Consider the following 25719-nt stretch of genomic DNA (forward strand, 5'->3'; position numbering starts at 1 on the left):
TACTTTCCTACCTGATGCAGAATCAACCTCACCATACTATTCAAGTATAAATGCTTAAATGAAGGAATAATACTGAGTTACTGCTAGAGTAGATATATGAATATGACATACATAAATTTTTATAAACTAATCGTGGAAAAATTTGTTTAACAACAGCTACAGTGATAGTTAACAGTTTGTCCAGGACACTGTTATTTACTAACATTTAAAAAAACTTTATTTTTTCATTTTACCTATTTTTCAACACTTAGTCAACCCTATACAGAATGGGAAGGCTTGATAGAATGGAATGATACAAATGCAAGGTTTTATAGTTTCACATACTACATCAAACTAACAGGCTACAGGAGTCCAGGAGGAATTACTTACAGATTTATTATGTGAGTTGAAATGTGGGTGACTTTGGAAAGCTTTGTACATATTTTTTTTTTATTGAAGAATCTTAGATTTTACACCTTGGCTAACTCTACTTACTACTCAGACTTCTAGATGGGCACTTCCCTACAGCCAACTGTAAAATATTGTTCCCTGGATCTCTTAAACCAATGATCATTTTACCCAACATCTACCAATCTTTGTTCCAGCTAATGGGAACAAAGGAAAGAGTTTTTTATGACACATTACGTATGTCAAGTTATTCTAGCTTTTCTTAACAAGTAACCTTTTCTCAGGATAAACATGTGATCAACAAAGTGTCTTCAAAAACTTGCAGAAACCTGTTTATCAGGCAGACAGATGTGTTTATCTGACTTTTGGGGGGGATTGTAGAAAGTTGGGTAATGTAAAGTAGGAAAATTAAGAAAATGGTGTAAGGTGACACTGGCTTTAGATTCATAGTGTTAAAAAAGGTCTGGATTCTGAGGATTAGGCAAAGGTAGCCCATTTACAAATTTCTTCATGTCATGTTAGCTGGACTGAAATTATTTGTTGTATATTGGTTAGCAGTGGAGAGTTTCATGTGAAGTTGAGGGAATATGTGATGCGTGACTTTTGTGTGGTGTACTGCTTTTGTCTGGGACTTGTCAGACTTGCTCATTTTCATAGACCACAAGTATTTTTCTAATCCACTAGAATTCAGAGCGATTTTCAGGGTTGGTTCTGAAGTTGCCACTAGCAACTCTTGTTAAATGGAGATCATGAACTGATAGATACAGTCATCTAAACAATTTTCCATTTAGACATTATAACAGTGCCTCCTGGCACTATCGTAAATACGCAATTAAAAAGCCTGTTTAGCATCACCAGCACCTGCAGGTGTATTGGCACCATACAGAGGATTATTCTGATCTGTTATTCTTCATTCTGACATTGGATTAGTTAATCTATTTCATTGACTGTAAATGGGAAAGCAGCAAGAAGATGTGAAGCTGTGAAGCCATTAGCAATGGAAGTTCCCTTTTTCATTTGTATGCTGTTGTGTGCTAGGTGAGGTAGACTGGGTCAGGCACTCTGGGACGTGTGTGTGTTTCAGACCCTTATTAATTTTGGTAGCCTGTGTCTGATGAAGTTAGGCCTATTTCAGTGTCTTTAACTGAAACCAGTAGATTTGCGGTTGTTTTTTTTTTTATTATTTCTTTATTTAGTATCATTTTTCTTCTCCCACCTTTTCACTGCTTTGAAACAAAGGTGGTAACAGCCACTGTATGGATAAAGCAAAATTTAAAAAAAGAAGGTAATTTCCTCCCATTTACTAGGGGAGAAGTTTACGCAGTACTGGAATATAGTTACAGTAAGGAAAGTTAATGGCTGAAGAAATAATCAACTGTTAGCTTTAATATTGTACAGATACCTTCACTAGAAACACAGTTTTATTAATTAGTTCTTAGCACTGTGTTCTTTGACTTGGTGAGTTGGATGCATCTGTTCTTAATGTAGGTGTATGTACTTTGGGCTTTTTTTAATTCACCACTAATTAAAAGTTAGTGATATTCATGGACTTTACTCTGTTTTGAGTGAGAAGTAGGACTAGGCAAATAAGAAATTAATATTCAGGCAATAAAACTGAACATTTTTGATATGAAATGAGATGATTAATGTAGATGACTGCGTGGGCAATTTAAAGCTTTAGTGAAATATATTTTTTTGCTTTGAAATTTAATTAATCCTAGCACATTGCACAGTGCTATGCACTGTTCAATCATATGCAGCACTTATAATCATTCTGATTCTCAAGATTGCCATGGAAGTGCATTTCAAATTGCAAAGTCACAGCAATTTCTAGCATGACAGGGTCAATTCAGAGGTGGGCAAAGAGTGCATTGAATTTAGCATCTAATCCTGAGAGCAGAAAAATCCAGAGGAACCTCCACAATTGCACTGGAAAAAAAACAGGAATTAGGGGTATTAGGACAGCTTAACTAGGTGTGTTTTATCTGAAGCTTGTCTGTTAGGATTTTGTGGCTGATGCCAGAGGGAACAGTTGGATCAAAGGAGAAGACAGTGTGACAATAATGTGTTCAGTGATCGCTCCTAGGGAATCTGTCAACAACTTCACATCATAGCCTGGGATTACCTGAGTTTTTAATGAAGTGTGTGCTCTATGTATTGCATGTTGATAACTACCATCTTGTAAAAATATTGTGTATGTGGGACGAAAAATGCCACATGGGTTCTTACAGCCCCATGTTGCTAAACTGAATGCTGATTTTTTATTTCTATTGTAAATACCAATGAAGCAGTGCTTTGTTCTTTTCCTCTATAATGCATTGTTGACTTAGCTAGCCAAGTAATAACAGTATGAAACAGCAGTGAGCTGCTGTTTGCTGCAATAATCACAACCAGTATTCAGTTTGTAAATTATTCTAGTTAAGAAAATGGAATAACTCTGATCAATTTTTTATTCTGAGGTATCTGTTGTAAAATAAATTAAAATTGGCATCTGGTAGTAGATAGCACTTTTTTCAAAGGCTTAGTTATTGACATGATAACGTTCTTAAAGCAGAAGTGATGATGACAATGTACTGCAAAGCTACCAGTTTACCATATTGTCTATTTTGCTGCCTTATCAGGAAATACAGCTGTGAAGAAAATTCCCTATCCTAGCAGGTAATCTATTACCTGTCACAATGTCTGCAGTTACTGAGCTGCTTCTATGCATTTGTTAATTTCCCTAATTTGGATCTGAGGAAAAGCAGCAGCGGTTATTCCTTTTGTTAATAGAGTGTTTCAATTAAAATCGTATCTGACTACACAGGAAATTCATCTGTTAAGACAGAGTATTATTTCATTAATGAAAAAACACGTATCAGCACACCTGTGTGTGTAAATTTTAGATATAAGGTGAACATCCTCTGAACTGTAAGGAGAATTGGTAGCCTACAGATTCTTAAAACAAGAAAATATTACAGTTCTCAAAATTAACATATAATGTTAAGGTCCAGCGCTAAATCACCCTGTTCTGCACTTAATACATAAACCAGAAATAGTCTCATTAGCCCAATGAGAGGAAACATGGAGGCAAAAAGCCCATTTTTTTCCTGTTGGAATTAATTTAAGCCTTACACCACAAACACTTCAAGTTGTAAATCTCACACCAGAGATACCAGAAAAAAATTAAAAGTAGACATATTGAGCATATAAATTTAATACAATCATGCCAGAGGAAACAAAAAAATTAATACCTGAGTGAAATTTGTATGAATGATTGCTGTGGAACTTTCAGGTGGATGGTATTTCTGTTACAGCACTGGAAAAGTCTTGGTCAAAACTTTCCATGTAGATATGTGTTTTCATCTCTGGAGTTTTCCTCAGGGTAGACATGCACTGAAGTAGATTAATGATATAGAAATATATGCAAGCTGTTTTTCTGGGAAAAAATGGTAGGTTTTTTTTATTTTTTATTTCATGGAGAGGACAGAACTGTTCCCAGTTCTCCTTTCCTCCCAAGTAAAAATCTTGTCTTCCTGGCTCATCTTTGACATTTGTAAGAGCACAGCTGGGTGGTCATTCTGGGGAGCTATACTCTGAGACCATTTTCACTTCAGTGTCAATGTTAAATCAATATAATTATATTGTAAGTATTTGTTGATCTAAAATTGGTTGACCTAAAATTTTTATTGTCAGATTTTGTCTTGCATTAAGTGCTTTCAGCTTTCTGAATAAGCCATAAGTCCCATTCACCTAGTTTCAGCTGTCTTCCAACTATCTTAGAGGTTCTATAGTAGGCGTCTACATTTCATTCCTTTTTTGAGTTCAGGTGTTTTGTTTTGTTGTTTGTTTTTTTTTAAGATTTCTATTTAATATTTTGTACTTTTTCTAGGCTCTATCTTTGTTTCATATTTGTTAGGCTTCTCTTTAGAAGTACAGTGCTTGGTTATCTCACAGCAGTTTTCCTTGGTTTAAATCAATCATCAAATTTTGCCTGTCATACTATTAAAACCTTCATGTTGTTTGAGTTGCTAGTGTTGCAGATGGAGCTTTTCCCCTTATTATCTTAAAGATTGTAAGTAGGTTTCCACGTAGAACTGTTGAGTTACTTGCTCTTTCATTGTACGCTGGTCAAGTGAGTATGATCTTGCTTTTGCTCAGCTTTGCTTTCAGTTCCATTTTCCTGACTTTCATGGTTGAGTTCCTCTATTGCAGTTCATCAGTATTGTCTGAGAACAGGATTATTTTGTCTGAGAACCAGATGCAGTTCACTTGATTTCTATTTGTGTTAAATTCCTGGATTGGTATCAGATTGAAAGTCATCAGATGCTTTTTAGTTCTGTTTGAAAGTGGTATAAGGAGGTGCTTATTTTTTTTTTCTGTTGATGGAGCAGAGGGACTATTTATTGTATAGGTTTTATTTAATTGATTTGAGCTGTGAATTATATGCTATGTATTTGTGGTATCAGAGTATTTCTCTGAGTTGTTTTCCTATGTAAATACTACAGAAACAGACTTTTAGAAATTCATAAACATTTTCTAAAATTTGTTTTGGATTAAAACAACATAATTTATTTTTCTTCCCTTTATGAAAACATCAATACTTCTGTATTGCTCAGCAAGTTTCAGAAGAGGAGACGAGGCTGTCAGTTTTTTTCACTGATCTCACAGGGGTTCAGTATCTCCCTTCATCTCAATTAATGTGAATTTGTATCTTTCTTTGGTTATTATAGGGATGAAGTTGTCTTTTTCTATGCAGTGTGAAGGATACCCAGAATGTCTTGTGCACTAAGCAGCTAAAAAAACATGCAAAAGCTTAGTGGTCTGTCAAGTGAAGATTTGTCACTTTGGAATTATGGCTATTAGAGAGCTAAGCATACAGGTTACTTAGTCGCAAGTCACACTCAAGAATCACTGTGGTGTGACAGACACTGAACAAACTTTTATATTGAGACTGAAGAGCTTCAGCATCATCTCAAAATAGCTTTATACTTTTCATGCATTTAAAGAGAAAAACCCTATCACCATGAGGGCTAAAAAGAATTCTAATAATGTAAGTAAACCTTGACTGTTTGTAAATATACTAGGCGGTAAAAATCTTCAAAACGAATGTGCAAATAAGTGTCTGCACTAAAGACTGAAGCCCATACGCAGCTGTCCTGAAAGGGAATGCAGGAGGAGTAGATTAGTCTGAAGAGTAATAATAGAAAAAGAGCCTGATATGCTATGGCATTTGGGGATTTGCATATATTGCATATTATTAGGTAAGAGCAATCATTTAACATCTGAAGTTAAGATAGAAAATGACTGTTGTGGGAAACAGCTAGCATATAGATAAAGGAAATCCATGGGTTGAGAAGTCTTAAACTTGCAAAGACTCATGCAAAATTTTAATTTTAGTTAATATCGTGGCTGGCTCACACTTTTGTTGGAAAAGAGCCCCATCAACTTTTTCAAATGGCTGAACAATTGATGTTTTACTCCTTTAACCACTTAGACCTACATCGTAAAAATTTACCATTCCATAAATATAGAGCTTGTTCTTCCACCACTTCAAGCACTGTTTAGAGAAAAGAAGAAATAGTTGTTATGGAGCAATATGAGTTTGTGGCACTTCTTTATGTTGGTGTGTTAGTACCTCTGAGGAGGACAATGCCATAACATAAGAAGTAAAGAACCAATATTCTAACTACAGAGAGGGTTTTAGATATCCAAAGACAGTGGAGTTGTTCTGCCAATTCTGGAGTTATTACGGTTTTCTTATATTTGTTGTCCTAATGGAAAAATGTTTGCTTTATTTGCCTTCTATTCTAAACAGTTAGTTAAGTGTTATGTTTGACTGCAGTTAGTTGCTGCATGGCTTGTGATTCTTTTCAAACTATTTTCTGATCAAAGAAACTAGTAACATTATAATTAAGTATAGTTACGAACCTCTGAATATGCTGTTTATCAGGGTTAAAACATATTCTTACTGATTATGCTCCTTACAGGCGTTGGAATTCTTCACTATAAATTATTATATTCTAAACAATAGCCTATGGGAGGATCTCTGTACAAGTTAGCAAAACACAGATTAAAGTGTAGTATAATTCTTATGAAAGGAGTTTTCTCCTCTTGGACCTGTATTAGAACCGCTGTTATAATCTCATTTTCCAAAATATAAATAATATTTAATCATATTTTAGAGCCTTTTTAAAACGAGAGTATTTTTCCAGTTGCGTGAATGGCATCCTTCACTCAGACAAATGACCTAAACAAAACATCAGGAAAAAAGCAACTTTAGGTTAGTGTTAGTCTACTTCCTAACAGGTGTGTTAAAGCAAAAGATGACCATCTGTGAGTCCCATAGTCTGAGTCTCTCTGTTGCAAGGAAGTCCGACTTTACTTTCATTGCTTTATTTTCTCCCAGTGAAGTGTATACTTACGGACTGATTTCTCAGGAGGGTTTGGCTGTTGTTTATATACCAGGCTATGAATTGCAACAGACAGTGCAATCAATGAAGTTATGGCAGCACAAGTAGTAAAATACTGTTTAACTGAACCTCAATGACTGATCATGTGTGTAATCTTATCCCACTGCTTAAATTGCCCATAACTAGTGTTTGGATACTGAGAGAGTCCTTGGTCATCTGCTATGAAAGGATGAGCTGTTGCTAGGAAACTGAAAGATGCTGTGTGCACACTCATTTAAAAAATATCTAGCCACCTGGTTGCCAAAGTGTGTACATGGTGTAAACAAATTCCAGACTCGGGTCCCCCTCATTTCAACTGGATGCAAGTGTATATTTTGTACATTTGTACAATGGGAAAAATCACTGAAGTATGTAGAATTTCTGCTGTGGAAAGAAAATACAGGTTCTTAAAACTTGGTAAAAGAGCAATAGAGGACAATATTAATTTTAGCATGGAATGGGTTTCTTTTCAGCTGCCACTTGCCTTTTTTCAGTGCCTTTCTGCCAGAGTTTGAGATTACACATAACTTTGTGGGGAAAATAAAAGACTTGTGTTACGGGTTTTATTAGTAGTCTTTGTATTTAAAAAAAAATTAAAAAATTTAAAATATGTTTCTAGAATCATGCTGGATGTCAAATCAGTGCATGTTGTGTGCTCAGTAAGCTAACTTCATTAAAGGTACAAGTGTGCTGTACCAAAAACAAAAGGAAACTGTTGCTAAACACCCCTAAACCAAAAAGAACACCATAGTGTCTGTGCCCTTTCCTGGGTTAAGAGGAAAAAGTAATTTTGAAAAATCTTCATTCTCCTCAATTTCCTTTGATGAGAGACCAATACCCCAGTAATAACTAGGAAATGTCCATTGACAAAAGTTGTTTTGAAAAGAAATTTAACGGTTCCTCTTAAGGAGCCTGTTAGTCTTGCTTATGTAAAGAGATAGTTAATGCTGCTGTGATGAGCAGCAATGGATCGATTATCCTTTCCCAAGGAACTCATGGAGAAGACAGTCAGTCTAGACATATTCTGTTATTATTTTGTGTTGCCTAAAAAGGCAGCTGCAGAAAAGACTGATTTGCTGATATTGGTCACAATCAATGGTAAAGGGCATGAAAAAACCAGCATACTAACGTAAAGAAGGAAAATATAACTATCTTGCTAATATACATTTAAGACAACGTGTTCTATCAAATGTTTTAAAACAACATGTCATAAGGAAGCAGCAGTGAAAACTACTTGTACAAAACATGGGGGTAAACAGGGATAGGTGCATAAGACCCTGCAGAGGTCAGTACTTCAGATGTTAGCATCTGGAATTCCAAGCATGGAAATACTGATGGTTGACATACTGAGTTAAATAAGTCAACTTGTAACTAAATGAGTTAATACTTAGTTAACTGAGCCTAGGCATTTAAATGCTTTTTTCATCTTGCTTTCCCTTCCAACTGCCTTCTGCAGGGCAGAGGTACTTCTTTTGGAGAAAAGAATTTTACATGACATGAATTGAAGTCCAACATGTCCATTCTTGAGACTGATCAAAAAGAGCCACAGGGCAAGGACTGCTAGTATTTTAGCTGCTTCCAGCTACTTTATGTATAATTCCAGCTACTATAGTAGACTTAATAGATGGTAGCAACTGCTAGGTAGATAAAACCCAATTTGGGAAATTCAGTAAGAATGTAGGTGGAGAAAGAATTAAAACTATCAAATAAAGTACAAATCTGGTTGGCTCTGTCAAAAGCTTGGGAACCACTTTTTCTTCTGACTGCCTGCTCAATGTGTTGTGCATCTTTGCCAAATATCACAGAAGGTTTGTCCCTGGAAAGGAAATAACATACAATATGCTAAGATGTGAATGGTGAAAGTGCTAAATATTTAAATTTATCTTGCTTTGGGAAAGTACTTCACATTGAAAACATCATTAACACTTAACAAAATCACCCCAAAATAAATTTTCCTGTCTTGTTTAATGTATGTAGCTAAACTGCAATGTATCTTTTAAAATTCTTTGGGGAAAAAAAACAAATCCCAAACCCTAAAACTTTCCTGTGCTTTTCTGAGGGAGTGCCTTTTTAAATAAAGTAGTACACTGAAGTAGGAGGGAGAAAAAAAATGAACACTCAAACTGGACATCTTTGATTCTATGGAATGCCTGTTTCCTAATCATTTTCCTTTAGACTTAGCACATCTTACTCCTAGTGATTAATCCCCTATGGGACTGCTTATATTCTAGAAATGTTCAGACAATTTGTTTCTGTAGGGGAAGTTACAATTTTTGCAGTATTTAACATGAATGCGGTTTATTACAAAGGAAATAGTGGCATTCTTTCTCCCATTCAGTCTTATTTGCCTGTATTCTAATTGTTTTAGCTAGAGGCACCTTTTTTAATATTTATATCAAGCTTCAATGTGTCTGGTAACAGACAACAAAGACACAGTAGGAAATCTGTTCTCCCTAGATATGTTTGCAAAGCTATGCATATGATTTCTGTTCACTGTGAAAGGAGAAATTAATCTGTATACTGTTTGGTTTGCAAATATAGAAAAAACAAATATTTTTTGTGTGGTCAATTGTTGTCAGTTATGTAGCTCACAAAAAAACATCTCTTTTTTTTTGTGTATTGCAGGTAGCATAGTGTACCTTGGGATGATGGTGGGGGCATTCTTCTGGGGCGGCTTGGCAGACAAGGTGGGAAGGAGACAGTCACTCCTTATATGCATGTCTGTCAATGGATTCTTTGCCTTCCTTTCATCATTTGTCCAGGGCTATGGCTTCTTCCTCTTCTGTCGCTTGTTTTCTGGATTTGGGTAAGCTCCTCTGGTTTTGTTCATTTCCACAATTCTGTGTGTTAATAAAACTTTACTGTTTGCAAAAGCATGTTATTTTAATGTAGAAATATAGTCTGTGTTGGGGGAGAGACTTAAACAAGATAGCTACTACACTCCTGAATAAGAAACAGAAGGAGAAGAACAATGATTTTAGGGGAAAGACACAGAATGCAAATTGTGAGATTGAATTCTGTTCTTATTTTGCGACAGACTTTCTTTGTAGATTTCATCAACTTGCTTAATTTTTTTATGCCTCAGCTTCTCTATGTATTGCTTGTTCAGTCAGCAAAATAATACAATCCTCACAGGTGTACTGTAAGATTTCAGTAATATTTGTAAAGTTTCTAATGTCTTTGTGTGCATAATATTGTTTATAATATGGCTGCAGTCAAGACTCATATTTAAAATGAGGTCCTATGGTGTGCCAAATATTATTACTTTCCAGAAGAATGGTGTTTGTGGCCCTGTGTTGCTTTACGTCACATTTAAGTAACTCCTCAGTTGTTGGAAAAGTTTAAGATATTCGTAATGGTCGATATAGTTTATAATTTTAAACTCACATGAGCAGAGATTGAAATGCATAAGTAAATTTCTATGAGAAAGCCTCTGCTTTTACTGCAGCCTGGGATAATCAAGAGCTCTGTTCCACAGAGCAGTTAGTTTCACGCTTCTGGTAAATGCTTGATTCAGATCAAAACTCTGAATTACAATTCCATTTCTAGCCACTATCAATCTTTAGGATGTTGAACAGACAGGAGCTGGTGAGAGCACAGGATGCTGTGCCATGCACATAAGGTCCACTGCTCGTATTATTTGGTGGTGGTAGTTTATGTAACCATAATGCATTAACACTGTTTTGTGTTGTTTGCAGTTTTAGAAACCCCTTGAACCAGTCTAAGTAGGGTAAGATCGGTCACCCATACCAAAGAGAAATTACCATATCACTAAGAACTATGAAACTGGTTAAGGAAGGGGGATGGAAGGGCAAGGAGAGACACGAAAGAGATGTGAGGAGTCCTCTTGCTAGAAGAGTCTCCTTAGTCTGTCACCAAATTGTCAGATATGACTTTAAAAGAGATCAAGACAACATATCAACTGTTCTAGTTCTTAAAAAAACTCATAAAAAAGCTTTTTTGCTTTAAAGAGTCCCATCCAACTTCTTTACATGTTTTTCATATCATAGGTCACCAGCAGTTCCAGGTGTTGTGTTTTGTCTCTCCATAGAGAAAATTGATCATGTTGCATGACACTTTCTCTCTTCCATGATCCTGTCAAAGTCCAGAAGCTTCTGCTATTCCTGCTTAGCCTACCCAATTCATGGCTACTGGACCTCTGTGCTGCAAAGGTTTGTCTTTTAGCTGACCAGATTTGTGACGCTGTTGGCATTCGCCCAGATTGTCCCTCTTGGGTCATACGGCAAAATATGTATTTGTCATGCCTCATGCCAAACTTGCCTGCGGGGTCTCCTCCTCACCTGCACAGTAGCTTTTCCAGTAACACACAGTGCCTGTAGCTTTACTCGTGATAGATGTATGTCCTGGATCGGAAAACATGTTTTATTGTGTATCCAGTTTAAGATTAATGGTCTTTGAAGAAGTAGGCCCTTCATACCGGTATCAAATACCTCTGCATGGGTCCCTGTTGTGTCCAAAATCCTCCTACCTCATCTTTGAGAGCTGCAAGAATAGATCATAGATAATTTGCCGCCATGTTCTACATTTTAAATGCAAAAAACCCCGAAGCAAAGAACAACAACAACAAAAACCCAAGACAGCATGAGCTGCATAGTCATTCCTCATAGCAATTACTGCAGAGAAAGATTAATGGCTGGCTCACATTGGCTGTTTTCTTCAGAGGCTAGATTTCTCCACAGAATAACCTTCAGCTGGTATCAGAGTTACATCATAAAAGCCACAAGGTTTCTAGAACTGAATCTGTGCTTCATATGATCAAGATGAAGGAAAGCTCCTCCTTTTTCTGTTCTTACTGTTTGCCTGCGATGATGCAGTTTTTTCCACCTGATTTTGCGTGTTTGGAGCCCTTTTTTTTCATCTGCTCACTTGTTCTCAGAGAAGGCTTACTTTTCACTTAAGAGCCATATTCAGGGTGGTATTTGTGTCACATCTGCCTTTCCTCTGTTTTTTGATCTCATGTTGAGAGGAGCTGTAATAGCAACAGACATATCCTATGCCAAGCACCAGGAGTGAAGGGAAAGGCTAGAACATTCCAGCTTTAGAGGCAGCAAAGTAAAATCCTTTCACTTTTAAACAGCTAGGCACAAATATACCCACTGTTAGAGCGTGAATCTTACAGGTCTCTGTTTCCAGATACTTTGCATCGGTTGCTGTGCAAGAAAGAAAACTCTTTTTGGTATCACTCACTAAAGAACTCCCAGGAGTTTTTCTCAGCTTTGAAGCTGTATCTTCTTGCAGTATGACAGGAAATTTGCTTGAGTTAGAACTTGAACATTTATTGCATTCTTTACTACATCCCACGTCTTGCTTGAATGAAAGACAGGTTGTGTGAGTTGAATGGGAATAGAAAATCAACTTCATTTGTCTTTGTAACCTCTCCTCATTTTAGAAGTCCTGTCTTTGGAGAGTAGATGTAAGTACCCCTTTCTTAGTGAAGAACACTGAGTATGTCTGACTACATATCTGTGTTACCAAGGGAGCAGGCTTTGTTACAGTAATTTTGCATAAATCAAAGAGCCTAAATATGAAATAGGAATAATTTTAAACAAAAACCTGAATTATATGTGTGTAAAAGCAAAATAACATTGTTACTTACATTGAAGAAGAGCTTTTTGAAGGGGAAAAATTTCCAGATTTCATATATTTAAAAAAATACAAAAATTTTATATAATTAAAAGTCAATAAAATTATAAGAATTATTAAAATATATAAAATCATTTATGTAACTTATCTGTTATCTTCTACATAAAATAAAAATAGATTAAGAAGCATGAAAAATAAAACCAGTATCTCATAGAAGATTTCATTTATAAAAATTGCTATAAAATTGATTCTTCACCAATTCTCTTGCAGTCAAAATGTGTTTATAGAAGTAAATCACATAGGGGAAAAAAACCCTTCAAATATTTTTTCTTACCCAAAGCTAGCAAAAATTTTGCATGCAAAAATTATTTGGAATATAAACAGTGTATATAACACTAAGATATTGCTGTGTAAAGGGCATTGAGGGATATGAAAGTCTGAAAGATGAACTTAAGCTAGTGAAAAGAATAAAGAAATATTGGACAGTCTGCAAAATTGTTTCCTTTTATGGAAAATAATATCATAACTGTGATTCTTCCATTGATTAATTCAAAATCAAAACTAAAAAGGAAATTGAATCCAAAAGCCTGATAAAGGCCTAGAAGGGCTTTAGACATGGTTTCTCACAAAGTAAAAAGACCTAGACAAGTAACTCTGAGCTGTATTTATTATTAGCCACTGGGGGAATGTGAAAAGATTTATCATCAAAAAGTACCTTGTTAGATCTGTCTTTGAAATTGTCAAAGGAAGGTTTCTCTAATACTAGAATATGACTCATAACATCGCTGCTAACTTGAATGGAACTGGAGCTGTTGCTTATTCAACACTACCACAGTGAAGTATTATTCTCAGCTAGAGAATTTGATCTAATCTCTGTTACAAAAAAGTATTTATGTAATCTAAACTATTAGTTTACTATTTTTCATAATTTTAGATAATTTTAGATGCAGTTTTTCTAAGTGCAACAATTCATTTCAGAATAAAGTGCTCGAAAATGCACTATGTATTTGTATTATCCCAGCAAATTTCATTTTGGTTGCTTTGAAATAACCAAAGATGATATAATTTGGGAACCTGTATTATTCTTATCCAGACCAAATGTTCTTTCTAAAAGTAATCAAAGTTTTCAGGCAGTAAAAAGCTAGCTGAAATAAATTTTTGAGGTGAACTACAGTTTAGAAATTCTTCAACCAACCTCCTGGGTGTTTGCTCCCAGATGAAACTGACTCTTTCATGAGCAAACTAAAAATAGCTAAATAATTTTACAAACTTGGAATTATGTCCAGACTACAGAGATTTCTTTTGATTTAGCAAAGTTGCCAGTTTGGCCCAATTTCATCTCCAAACCCACAGAAATATTAGGAAATACAGCTTAGATGTGGTTACCTTATGTAACTAAGCTATTAAGCAGCACTTTCTCTGCCCATTGCTCCTTGTGGATAAAAATCTCTCTCAAGATGTACTATCATGTAGTGTTTGTTTCCCAAAAGACTTTAGACTATATTTCATTAAATCTGAGACTCACTTTCAGACAGATTTCTTAACCCTTCCTCAAAAAATATCTCTAAAGCTACCTGCAGTACTTCCACATTTCTGGGATCTGCCATAGAGCGCTGGTGTCACTAAACTCATCATTTAGGCCTTTTCTCAAATTCTTCATGCTCTTGTAAGGAAATAAAAGTTAGCAAAAATCCAAAACTGTGGATTAAGTATTTTGTAACTAGCAGTTTTGAGGTGATTGCCTGTGCAAATCATGCAGATTTTTACCATCACTATTGTAGGTTGTGCGTAGTGGCAAGAAACTCCGTCCCCTTTCTCTTAACAGCCAAGACAGGAAGGATATGCAAGCAGTCCATATGCATAACAACTGTAAGAATGTTCCAGCAGAGATATGGACTATGTGGACACAGCACAGGATGATTTCCTACACAAGCACTTGCCTTCAGAAACGTCAGATCTAGACCAAGAGGCTGCTTTTATAATTATGTGTCATCAGTATTTAGTATTGTGTTGTATTTATCTTTTAACTCTTCATACCCACTTGCTCCACTTCCTCTCATGAAAATCCTTGTGTCCTCTAACCCTCAAAAGGTTGTAATCCTGCTGCCTGTAATTCCTTTCCAGCTCCCAGATGTCTCCTGTCCATATCTATCCATGTTTTTACCCTGTGAGCTAATGAATAGCTCTGCAGGTAACTGGCTGCAAAGCTCAGAGCATAAGCCAAAAGTATAGATAGGCTTCCTAGTCAAGCCAAGGAAGCAGTTGGCAAGGTCTGAGCTTTCCAAATAGCTTTAATCCAGCCCTTGCACCTTCAATTGTGGGTACAGGTTGACTAATGTAAACATGGGAGAGCTGGGAAAGAAGCAGTCTTTCCTAAGACTGGTAGAAGATGACGGTATTCCTACAGAGAAAGGAAGGCTATACAAAAGGGAGAGAAAGACTAGACAAGGGAAATATGCAAAGAAGTAGAGAGCCTACATGATAGAAAACAGTCAAAAGGCCTTCTTGGCTACCTGGGCACACAGCTGCCCTTCATAAACCCATGCTGACTGAGCCCAATCACCTGGTTGTCCTGTATGTGCCACGTGATGGCACTTGGGATGACCTGCTCCATAACCTTCCCTGGCACCAAGGGCGGACTGACAGGCCTGTAGATCACCAGATTCTCCTTCCGGCCCTTGTTGTAGATGGGTGTCACATCTGCTAACCTCCAGTCAAATGGGACCTTTGTGGTTAGCCAGGACTGCTGATAAATGATGGAAAATGGCTTCCACCAGCTCCCTCAGTACTGTTGGGTGTATCCCATCCGATCCCACAGACTTGTGTATGTCTAAGTGGTGTAGCAGGTCACTAACGATTTTCCCTTGAGTTATGGGGGCTTTGCTCTTCTTCCCATCCCTGTTTTTCAGCTCAGGCAGCAGGGCACTCAGAGAACAACTGATCTTACTTTTAAAAACAGAGGCAAAGAAGGCGTTAAGTATCTCAGCTTTTCCTCAGTCTTTTGTCACTAAGTTTTGTCTGCATGCAATAAAGAATGGAGAGTCTCCTTAGCTCTCCTTTTGTTGCTAAAGTAGTTATAGAAACATTTTGTTGTCTTTTACATCGGTGGACAGATTAAGTTGTAGTTGGGCTTTGGCCTTTCTAATTTTCTCCCTGCATAACTTTACGACATCCTTATAGAACTCCTGAGTTGCCTGGCCCATCTTTGAAAGCTCGTAAGTTCTCCCTTTTTTATCCTGAGTTTAGCACTCTGTTCAGCCAGGCTGATCTTCTTGCCCAATGGCTCGTCTTTCAGCACATGGGAACGGGCTGCTCCTGCACCTTCCAGATTTCCTTCTTGAAGAATGTACGGCGGTCCCGGACTCCTTTGTCCTTCAGGACTGTGTCCCAAGGAACTCTGTCAGCCAGGCTAATAAACAGGCCGAAGTCTGCCCGCTGGAATGCCAAGGCATCAGTTCTGTTGACCTCCCTCCTGACTTCTCTGAGAATCAAAACTTCCATGGTTTTGTGATCACTATGCCCAAGATGGCCTCCAGCCATTACATCACCCACAAGTCCTTCTCTATTTGCAAACAACAGGTCCAGTGGGGTAACCTCCCTAGTTGGCTCCCTCACCAGCTGTGATCAGCAAGTTATCTTCCATACAGTCCAGGAACCTCCTAGACTGTTTCCTTTCTGCTGTATTGTATTTCCAGCAGACATTGGGTAAGTTGAAGTCCCCCAGGGGAACAAGGGCTAGTTCCTCTAGCGAGTGGCTAGTTCTGGCCAAGTGAGACTTCTCACAGCTGGTTATAGAATATTTCGCCTGTCTGTTCATCTTGGTTGGGTGGTCTATAGCAGACTTCTGGCATGGTATCTGTCTTTCCAGTGAAAACTTGAAAAGACCAATGAAAGGGAAGAAGAAGAAGAAGAAGTAGAAGAAGAGGAAGAAGAAGAAGAATCATAGAATCATACAATTGCCTAGGTTGGAAGGGACCTTTAAGATCATCTCGTCCAACCATCAACCTAAGTCTCATTACAACAAACAAACAAAAAAACCAACCAACCAACCAAAAAAACCCCAACCAAACACCCAAAACAAAACCAACAAACCATCACTAAATCATGTCACTAAACACTATGTCAACCCATCTTGTGACTACCTCCAGGGATGTTGCCTCAACTACTTTCGTGGGCAGCCCATTCCAATGTTTAATAACCCTTTCAGTGTAAAAATTTTTCCTGATATCCAATCTGAACCTCCGCTGGAAAGAAGAAGAAGAAGAAAAAGAAGAAGAGGAAGAACAGGAAGAAGAACTGCAAAAAGAAAGTGTTCATAAATAATGATTTTGTGATTATCAATACTGGCAGATCTGAAAACAATTTATCTGACATATCTAGCTGAACAGTACAGGCAAATTCATTGCACTTAGGTGCTTGAATTTGACATCAAATTTGACTTGATCTTTTGACATTGCATTGGGTAAATTTGGGGAATGAATTATTTACTCATCAGTTCGACTTCCACCAGAACTGACAGTACTGTAGAATTCAGTAAGTAGCTATGTCGATCTTTACCACAAGGACTCTCTTGCTATTAATAGCATAGGAGCCACGTGTGTACCTGGAAGACAATTTCTGTAGTATAGATAGTCCAAAGAGGCACTTGTATTTAAATATGCATAAATTAATCAATAAAGCTCTAGTCTATATCATGCCACAATTTTGTAGGGTTTTATCCAGGAGTTCGTAAGGAGAACTGGTCAATCTGGCTGCTCACTCTTACATACTTTGCCTATCCAATGGCATTTCTGAAAGGAAAACAGATGTTTTTTAATGAGATTTGTGGTAGTGGGGGTAGAGAAGTGTAAAAGAAGAGGGAAGGTGCAATTGGACAAAAAGATGAAGGGTGGTGGGTTGTTTCCAAATCTCAGGAGTGTAAATGCTGAATCTGTGTTTTGAGCTCTATCGCTTTTTAACATATTGCAAATAACAATGTTACAGCTTGCAAGTGCCATCTCACACAGACACTGTCTTTCTTTTTAATCTGGATTAAGTTTGAAAGAGAAAAGACAAGGTATTCCAAAAGAACACCATCCTGCCTTGTGCATTTCATATTCTGTAACGGTATTTTTTCCTAATTATCTCTATTCCTTGTATGCTTTTGCATTTCAAGCCCCTTTGGCTAGTGAATCTGCAAATAAACTAAGGCTTCTCTCTGAAGCCAGAGGTTCCTAAATGCCTCACAGAAGCATTTTCATCCCAGCTGTCACACCGTGCAGATGCCAAAATCTGTTGTGACAAATCACAGCACTGAAGGTAGATTAGCAGACATTTATCATCTTTGTTTGTTGACAAAGAAAACACAAATGTACTTTAACTTATTGTTTGTTTCACTGAGTCCTACTCTCCCTGGGGTGCATCACTTAAATCTCTTGGTTTCCCCTTCCCAATAATTTCACAGAAAAAATATGCACAGAGACCGTAGAGAAATAACATTAGAAAATGTTATTGGATGATTTTCTGGGGTCAGAAATTGAACCTGAAAAGTTTCCTTTCTTTTCAGTCCCCTTGAATAACTGTTGTTTTTTCAAATCTAAAACAAATTTTGAAAAAAAAATAAATCATCAAAATATTGGATAAGGAGACACCTTACTTTGTGAATAAATAGAAGAAACAGTACAAGGTGGGGTTTTTTTGAAGTAACAGAACTGAACAAATGTGACCTACCACCCAAATCACATGTCATATGCATGCTGTGTGAAAGCTGAACTATGTAGGAGGTGCCTTTTGCTAGAGACTAAATGCAGCTGCAGGACATAGGTACCAGACAGTGGAGGGCTCTGCGTGTATGAGTCTGTATATGAGGAATAGCAGACAGAAAAAAGCAGCCAGAACCTAAAAATGAAAATGTATAAATATATTAAGAACATAATCCTGAAAAAAAAAAAAACAGGGTGAGAGTAAAATTAGCATTTTGAGGCAGAATGTGCACATTCTCTATAACCAGGATGGCATTAAATACCGTGTTCAGTCATTATTTTTTTCTCCAAACAGAAGCAACCCATAAGGCTCCAGAACTGGCTCATCAAAAAGCATAAGAATATACTGATTATTTGGTATTTCCTTCCAATTGAATTACTTGTTTCTGAGAAAATAACAAAAAAATCTGCATTCTGCTCTTGCTCTGCCTACTTCTCGTGGGATTTATTACAGAAGATAGAAAATAACTGGAAAATATGATGACTGACATTTGCCATTTTTTTGACTGACATTTATGCCATTCTCTCTGCATATGGAGCAATAAGTGCAGTAGAAAATGGCTCCTGTTGTTTATTAAATGGTATTCTTGCATATATTCCTACATACTTATTAAAAAAAAACAAAACCAAGACTGATGGAATGTATCTTGTTGTTTTGAGTGCAGAGACTGATATTTATAGAGTGAGAGAGTTTATTTTATGGTCTTGAGCCAAGCTCAACAAAGTTTTGTCTCCTGCTGGTATTCGACTAAGCCTCATCACAGAATTTGTTATTCTGGAGACAGTTATCACTCATGATCATCAACCCAGAGGTTTAGCCCACTGTTTGTTTAATCTTTTTAAAAAATGTTCAGAGTCTACATAGTCTTCCAGCAGAGGCATAACATGCTTATAATATATTTACACCTCATAGATATTTTTTGTGACCCTTTAGGAAGTAAGGCATGGACTCCTTTCTGTGATCTGTGGATAACAAGTTTATGTCCACTGGTTTGGCTATGATGACTGAAGAAATAATGTATATGAATAACAGATAAGATGTAGAAGCTTCAGTTTGCTTAAATCATTTGTACTTAAGAAAGTTGAAATCCTTCCCATCTTTTAGAATAAACATTCTTCTCAAGTCAGTACAATTTTTACAGGCTTTTCATCTGCACTTGCAGATGTGTGAAGAAAAGAATGTAGTTTCATGTATCAAATTCTTTTCTATAAAGGAGGATGAGCTGTATAATTTATAAATACAATAAAAGCAAACAGTCCGCTGTATCAAAACAATTAATTGCCAGAAACAGACTTAATACAGTATCCTGTGGGAAAATAGTGTGTGTGTTTCCTGTAGAACAAAAGAAGTCTTCCTACATTTAAATCAGTGGCAACTATGTCTTTGATTTTATTTGGAATTTCCTCCTGTGCTTTCCACAGTCCATTCCACAAAATGTTGGTGGGATACCAAAGAGGCAGTCCAGTCTGCTTTCAAACTTGTAATACAAAAATATTGAGGATTAAATTCTGTTCCTTCCATGTAAATATAGAAGGGCCCAGCTGGAGCCACTGAACTATTAAGGGCTCATATAAGTTAAGTCAAGGTGGGATTTTTTTGAGTATAGAAAGTATATTATTCCTTGCAGCTGTTGGGTGATATGGTGGTGGCTTTTTTGTATGAACATTTGATAAATTAATTCACAATGTGCAATAGCTGCTGAAGTATGTGAAAGAACCTCACAAAAGAGCAATTCTGATCTTCTCTTGCCCAAGTTCATGCTTCCGCTAGCAATGTTCAGTGTACCAGATACCACAGTAGTTCTACAATAGTAAATGGCTGTGGTACCAAGCTCGCATTAAAATTTCACCAAAAGGTAGACAGAAATGTCTTTGCTCCTCGAAAACATTCTCAAGGTCCACACAGTTTCTAATGAGTTTCCTTGTTGTCGTTTGGTGTGATAACAGCTATAATACTTCCTTCTCTGCCTTTCTGCTGTCCATTGCTTTGTATTTAGGAGCAAATTTTAGGGACTGGAAGCATGGCTACTCCCACCCTGAGGTAGTCCAACATAAAAATACAGTCTTCTACAGCAGGCTGCTTCCTCTCCTTCTCCCTCCTCTCCTCCAATTCAGCTTTTAATTAGCCCCTGTAAGATTTTCATATACCTCTTTAGTCATAACTTTGTGACATAGGAAGAGCTTTTTAGGTACTGGTATCCGAAAAGCTTCTAGTAGTATCAGTTTACACTTACATGAGGCCAGAAGGAAGAATTTAACCAGGGGAGAAGTACGTTTTCCATTCACACATTTAAGGTGTGAAGAAGTGCACCACGCATTTTACTACACAGTTGCTATGAAACAGAGACCTACAACTCAAAATAACAGCTGTTGTCTGTATGATGAAAATACATCCTTTATTTCTCGGTTTATTTTGAGTTATTTTCACTGTTTAATCAATATGAACATAGTACCAGGACTTTTAATATTTTCTTAGCATGTTGGTGTATTCACTGGAAATGTCAACCTAATCACATCAGATGAAACAGAAAAAACGGGGTTTTTTTCAAAGCTGATTAATTTTTTTTCTGTTTATTTGCATACCCTAAAAAAACATTTTGTTTTGCTGGATCCAAAATTCCTCTTACATGTCTAAAAGGTCTCTTTGTTAGAAAAGTTTCCCTATTAAACTGGGCCATACAGACAAAGCTGCTTCTGTACCCTTGGAGGACCTTCAGGACATAGTTTATGAGTCAACCCACCTGGATGTGTTTTAAACACTAAAGCAGCATCAACCTCCCATCCTCCATGGTACAGTGGGTTCATGCTGACAGGTAGGAGATGCCATTTTTCTCCCTTTAGTCAGGCTCCACAAGCCCCACTTAATTAGAAATTCTGACTTGGAGATTTAAGCAGGATTTCAAGAAGATTTTATGTTAAGTTTTTAATTTCATAAGTATAAGAATAGTATTTGCCTAAAATGAACCCTTTATAGAGAAAGTTTTCAAGCACTTGGCAATAGAAAAACTATTAAAGTGTTAAAAGTGATTTATTAAGTGATTTATTACTAATTGTGCTATATAGCACAGGTGGTTTCAGGCTATATTTACTACCATAGTGTGGCGGTGTGCTCTCCCTGGTTTGCACCCCCCCTCCCTCTCGGCTCCTGCCCGGCCTTGGCCACCACTGCATTATAACTGCATTATAAAATAAAGAGAAGATTCTATACTTCATGAAAAAACATATGAAATGAAGGAAATAGTAAATTTAGAAGAACAGAAAAATTACCAAATATATGTTTATTTACCACTCTCTATGCTTTTCTTAATGAGCAGAAGCAACCAGAGAAAAAAGCACTGACTTACAAAAAAATATTCTCTTTAGGCAGGGTGATATTGCATGAGATGTCCTACATGCCACGAGCAATCTATTAATTTAGATCTTCTCGACAGTGGACACCTATAATTCCTCATCAGCACTTCTAAGCTTAGGCAGGAAGAAGACGACGTTGTTTCTGGTTTTGCTAGTGAATTTCCAACATTAGAAAAAGAACTCCAATTGGACCCACGAGTACTGTATTGGGGCAATATTGTGGGAGTGCGATTCAAAGCTGTGCCTGAGCCCTGGAGGGTGAAAAATCATAGCTGTAATCTGCTTAAAATGTGGGAACTGGAGAGCCCCGAGTCCATAGCACCACTACATCAGCAGGGCTTCTCCATCACAGCAAAGTGAGCCGTGATTGCACAGCTTCTTGGCCATGCCCCTTCCACTGTTCCTCACCCTGGGCTTCCAGAAGAACCTTCAAGGACAGTGTCCTCTGTTACCTGTGACGGGGCTTTTTGCTAGTGAAGGCTTTTAGTGTTTTCACCTATGAGAAGAAATGAGATACGGCACTTGTTAGCTGTATATCTAACAAGAATCCATGGGGTATAAACCTTTGCAGAACTGGCAGAGAGTATAAAACTAGCAGGCTCAACTATGGGAAACATTAATTGTAAAGTTAAGAGTTGAACAGCAGTACTTCATGAAGAGCTGTCCAGAAGCAAGTGACAAAACAGCAGACCCCTAAACAAGTGTAACAGCTCAATCCAGCATTTCATTGCTATACCTGAAGAGGTCTTAAAACAAACTGTATTGCTACAGCACTAAATTATCTTAGAAGTGAAATATCATTTCTATGTTCTTGTTTTCCTTTTTGATGTTTGCTTTAATCTGTTTTGAGCATCCTTCTTTTTGCTCTTAGTTTGGCAGCTCCCAGATGACATCATAAATATGCATTTATCATTAAAATTCAGTTAAAAATTAAAACCATGCAAGAGAGTGCTTTAAGATACGGAATCTGGTATGTGAAAATATCTCTTCAAGCTCCACAGGTATTTTCTTCAGCAGTAAAACTAAAATCCACAAGGACTTGTTCTGTTGTGGTACAACAATTTGACAGCTTGCATTGGTACTGAAGTGGTAAAGACAATAAAAGATGATCCAGAAGCTGATACTGAAAATGATACATAATGTGAGTTGCTCTAATTTTTGCAAAACCAATTTGAACCCTTTTTTTGTCCAACTGACCTTCAGACAGTGTGTATTTTTACTATTGAAAAAAATGAATATCATATGAATGCATAGGCTTTTAGTAAAAAAACTTCTGTAAACAAACAGGACAGGCTTAGCAAATCATGTAGTGCAACTGCAAGGAATAACTTTTTAAATACACATGAAATAAAAAGTATTAATAATTAGTTGGCATTTAGTCATGTCTTGATTACCTAAAACATGGAAGGTAAGACTTAGAGAAATATCTATTATTTTCTGGAAAATGACTAATGTTTTCAGATAAAAAGAATGTATTTTGATGCTTGTCAGTAGACCCAGGATTTTTGTAATGATGAAAGTCAATGCTTTGTGCTGGTTTCTGTTCCAGTGGCTGGCACATTGACAATCCCCTGAATGCACTGAATGCAAGGAATTGTACACAGAATTTTCAAGAAAATATTTGACAAAATATTTGACAAAAATTGTGTCCAAAATGGTGAAAGATTTTACAAGAGTTCCCTATACATGGTGCAATTTGAGACAAAAGGCTCTTGCCAGAAAAACTGCTGGTAGTTTGGGTTTTCAGCAACTGCAGCTAAGGGCTTGTTCAAACTTCAACTAGCTGATACTCTCTCACTTAATGCATGATCTGTATCTCCTTTTAGGATTGGTGGAGCTGTGCCAATAGTCTTCTCCTATTTTTCGGAAGTGCTTGCTCGGGAGAAACGAGGTGAACACCTGAGTTGGCTCTGTATGTTTTGGATGATTGGCGGCATCTACGCTTCTGCAATGGCTTGGGCAATAATTCCTCATTATGGTAAGAAGAACCTCTCCTTGTGATTTGTAGCTCTTCTAGTATGAAAGCAAACCTCTAGAAGTGTCGTCTAAAGACAGGATTTCATGTCAGTTCTCAAAATACTGACCCTGCTGTTCAGGAAAAAATTGACCTCTTTTGGTGGAAATAATGAGTCTAGGTTGTACCCTTAATAGCAAACAATATATTAAAAGGTGAAAAAATTAGCCAATACCCATGTTTATTTAGATTCTTTAAATTCCTTAAAACCTGAACACATGAAAATATAACTGGTATTATTGTTGAATTTGGAGAAAATAGGTGATGTGGAGACTTACATTAGAGAAAATAAATATTAAAATGCTGACTGTAAAATTTGTGCTCACTTTGTTTGATACAGAGATAAAATGTCAGTTATACATTAAGGACTATCTTAACCTTTGGAGTGCTAGTTCTGAATATAAAGTTATGCTGAATGTTTCATTCTTTTTAGTGATGTAGAAGTAGAGAAACTGAACAGAGTGCATTTAAATGCTGTAGGGGTGAATGGGGGCAAAGACAGAAAGCTTGCAATGGCTGAAGTTATACACACATGCAATATAAGCCACTTTGTGAAAGAGCTCTTTACTGCTCTGAACAGGTTTAAACATTATGTGGAGGTACAGACTCAGTTCTTAGTCTCTTGGGCTTGCCCTGTAGAAGAGTTAAGTGCTCGTGGGTCTCCAGGGTTGCTGACACTGCTCAGGGGTTCTTAAAAATCAGCCTCTGCAAGCACTTCTCCCTGGCACTCCTCAAGACAAGTAAAGCAGCACTGTGAGTTAGCTGGCATCCCAGGCAGCTTTCTTTAGCCAAGCAATGAGGTTTTTTGCACTTGGGCTGTTAAAGAGAGGACAACTTCATAAGGTTTGCCCAAAGTGATTGGAACATTTAGCAAGCAGTAATATCCAGAAATAAATTACAATCATGCAGACTAATCAAATATCTAGACTGTTGCATTAAAATTAATTTTAGAGTCCAACACATGCAACCTGAATCTACGTCTTCAACCTTGCCTTTTGGCTTTGAATTGCTGGAATCAAAGAGAGGAATTTTTGCTGACAAGGCACAATGTGGATAATTTATCTTTTTTCCAATTAGTAAATTGCTCTGGATGCTAAGTACTTTTTGCTTCCCTAAGGATTTTTATTTTCTTTATCTTTCAGTGGAAAATGTGAACATTATGACAGACTGATTTACATTGGTTTTCTAATTTCTTTGTAGATTTTATAAATAACTCAATAACCTCTACTGAGGTACTTTTAAAACGTCATACAGCAGTATACCTCAATGAATAATAATGCACTTCCTCGTATGAAAGCAGTGGCACTAGAGGGAAAAATTTTCTTCTTTCATTAGCAGTGAAAGAACATCAGCAACAGCCATGCCACATTGATTTTTTTTTTGTATATGTCCTTCTGCAAAAATATTTATTAAATTACTTAAGACAAAAGAATGTAAAGACCAATTTTAAAAGACAGTATTCTTCAGTGTTAGCCATACAAATCACTCTCCTTGCAGTATATTAAGGAAAGTTCTAATAGTCAAAAAGAGTTAATAGCTAAAAAGCAAGCTATAGACAACAGAGATAATCCTTTCTCACAAGAAGTGGGTTAACCTATCATTTTGGCAAAATTAAACAGCATGTATTTATGGGGTTTGATGAGGTCTTAAAGTTGTTTTCACTTTAAATCAGACTTTTTCACTATGTCGTGAAGTGTAAAACCTGTGTCTTAGTTCCTAGTACAAAGGTGGAATCCCACCCTAACTCAGGACCAGGGGCAAACTGCTTCGTTGCCACGATGCTGTGCCGAGCTCTCAGGCGTTGCCAGGGGCTCCCAGGGCAAACCCTGCTCTGGCACTCAGGAGACCACAGTCATGCATAGCTGTACCCTTCTGGAAACACACCAGGTCAGGCGAATACCAGTGCAGATCTTTGCACCGTTCGTATCACATCCATGCATCAGGAGACTCTTGTAGTGGTGTTTTCTCTTTTACAACTTCTACATAGTTTCCATGGAATTATTTTGCCAGAATTAAGCGAAGATTCAGATTTTTCTCTAAATGACTTCCAGTCCTTCTCATTATTCACGTCCCCACTGACCAGGAAGCAAAACATAATTATAAGCAAAGCAGCCCACCCACTTGCTTTATATAGTGTGTAAGGATTTCTGAGATTTCTGCTTCTCACATGAGGAGTAAACAGAGCTGATTT

The 25719-nt window shown here is 37.0% G+C and overlaps 1 protein-coding gene across 1 annotated transcript in view; it reads left to right on the top strand.

Annotated features, from left to right (window-relative positions):
• The window catches only part of SV2C (synaptic vesicle glycoprotein 2C), a 117520-nt gene that overhangs the window by 37362 nt on the left and 54439 nt on the right, over window positions 1–25719 (top strand). Inside the window, exons 3-4 of the mRNA XM_014965068.1 lie at window positions 9444–9624; window positions 23341–23492. Coding sequence (XP_014820554.1) covers window positions 9444–9624; window positions 23341–23492 — 333 coding nt within the window. The remainder of the gene's footprint in view (window positions 1–9443; window positions 9625–23340; window positions 23493–25719) is intronic.

Source organism: Calidris pugnax, unplaced genomic scaffold (genome assembly GCF_001431845.1).
Source record: "Calidris pugnax isolate Ruff unplaced genomic scaffold, ASM143184v1 scaffold273, whole genome shotgun sequence".
NCBI classification, from domain to species: Eukaryota; Metazoa; Chordata; class Aves; order Charadriiformes; family Scolopacidae; genus Calidris; species Calidris pugnax.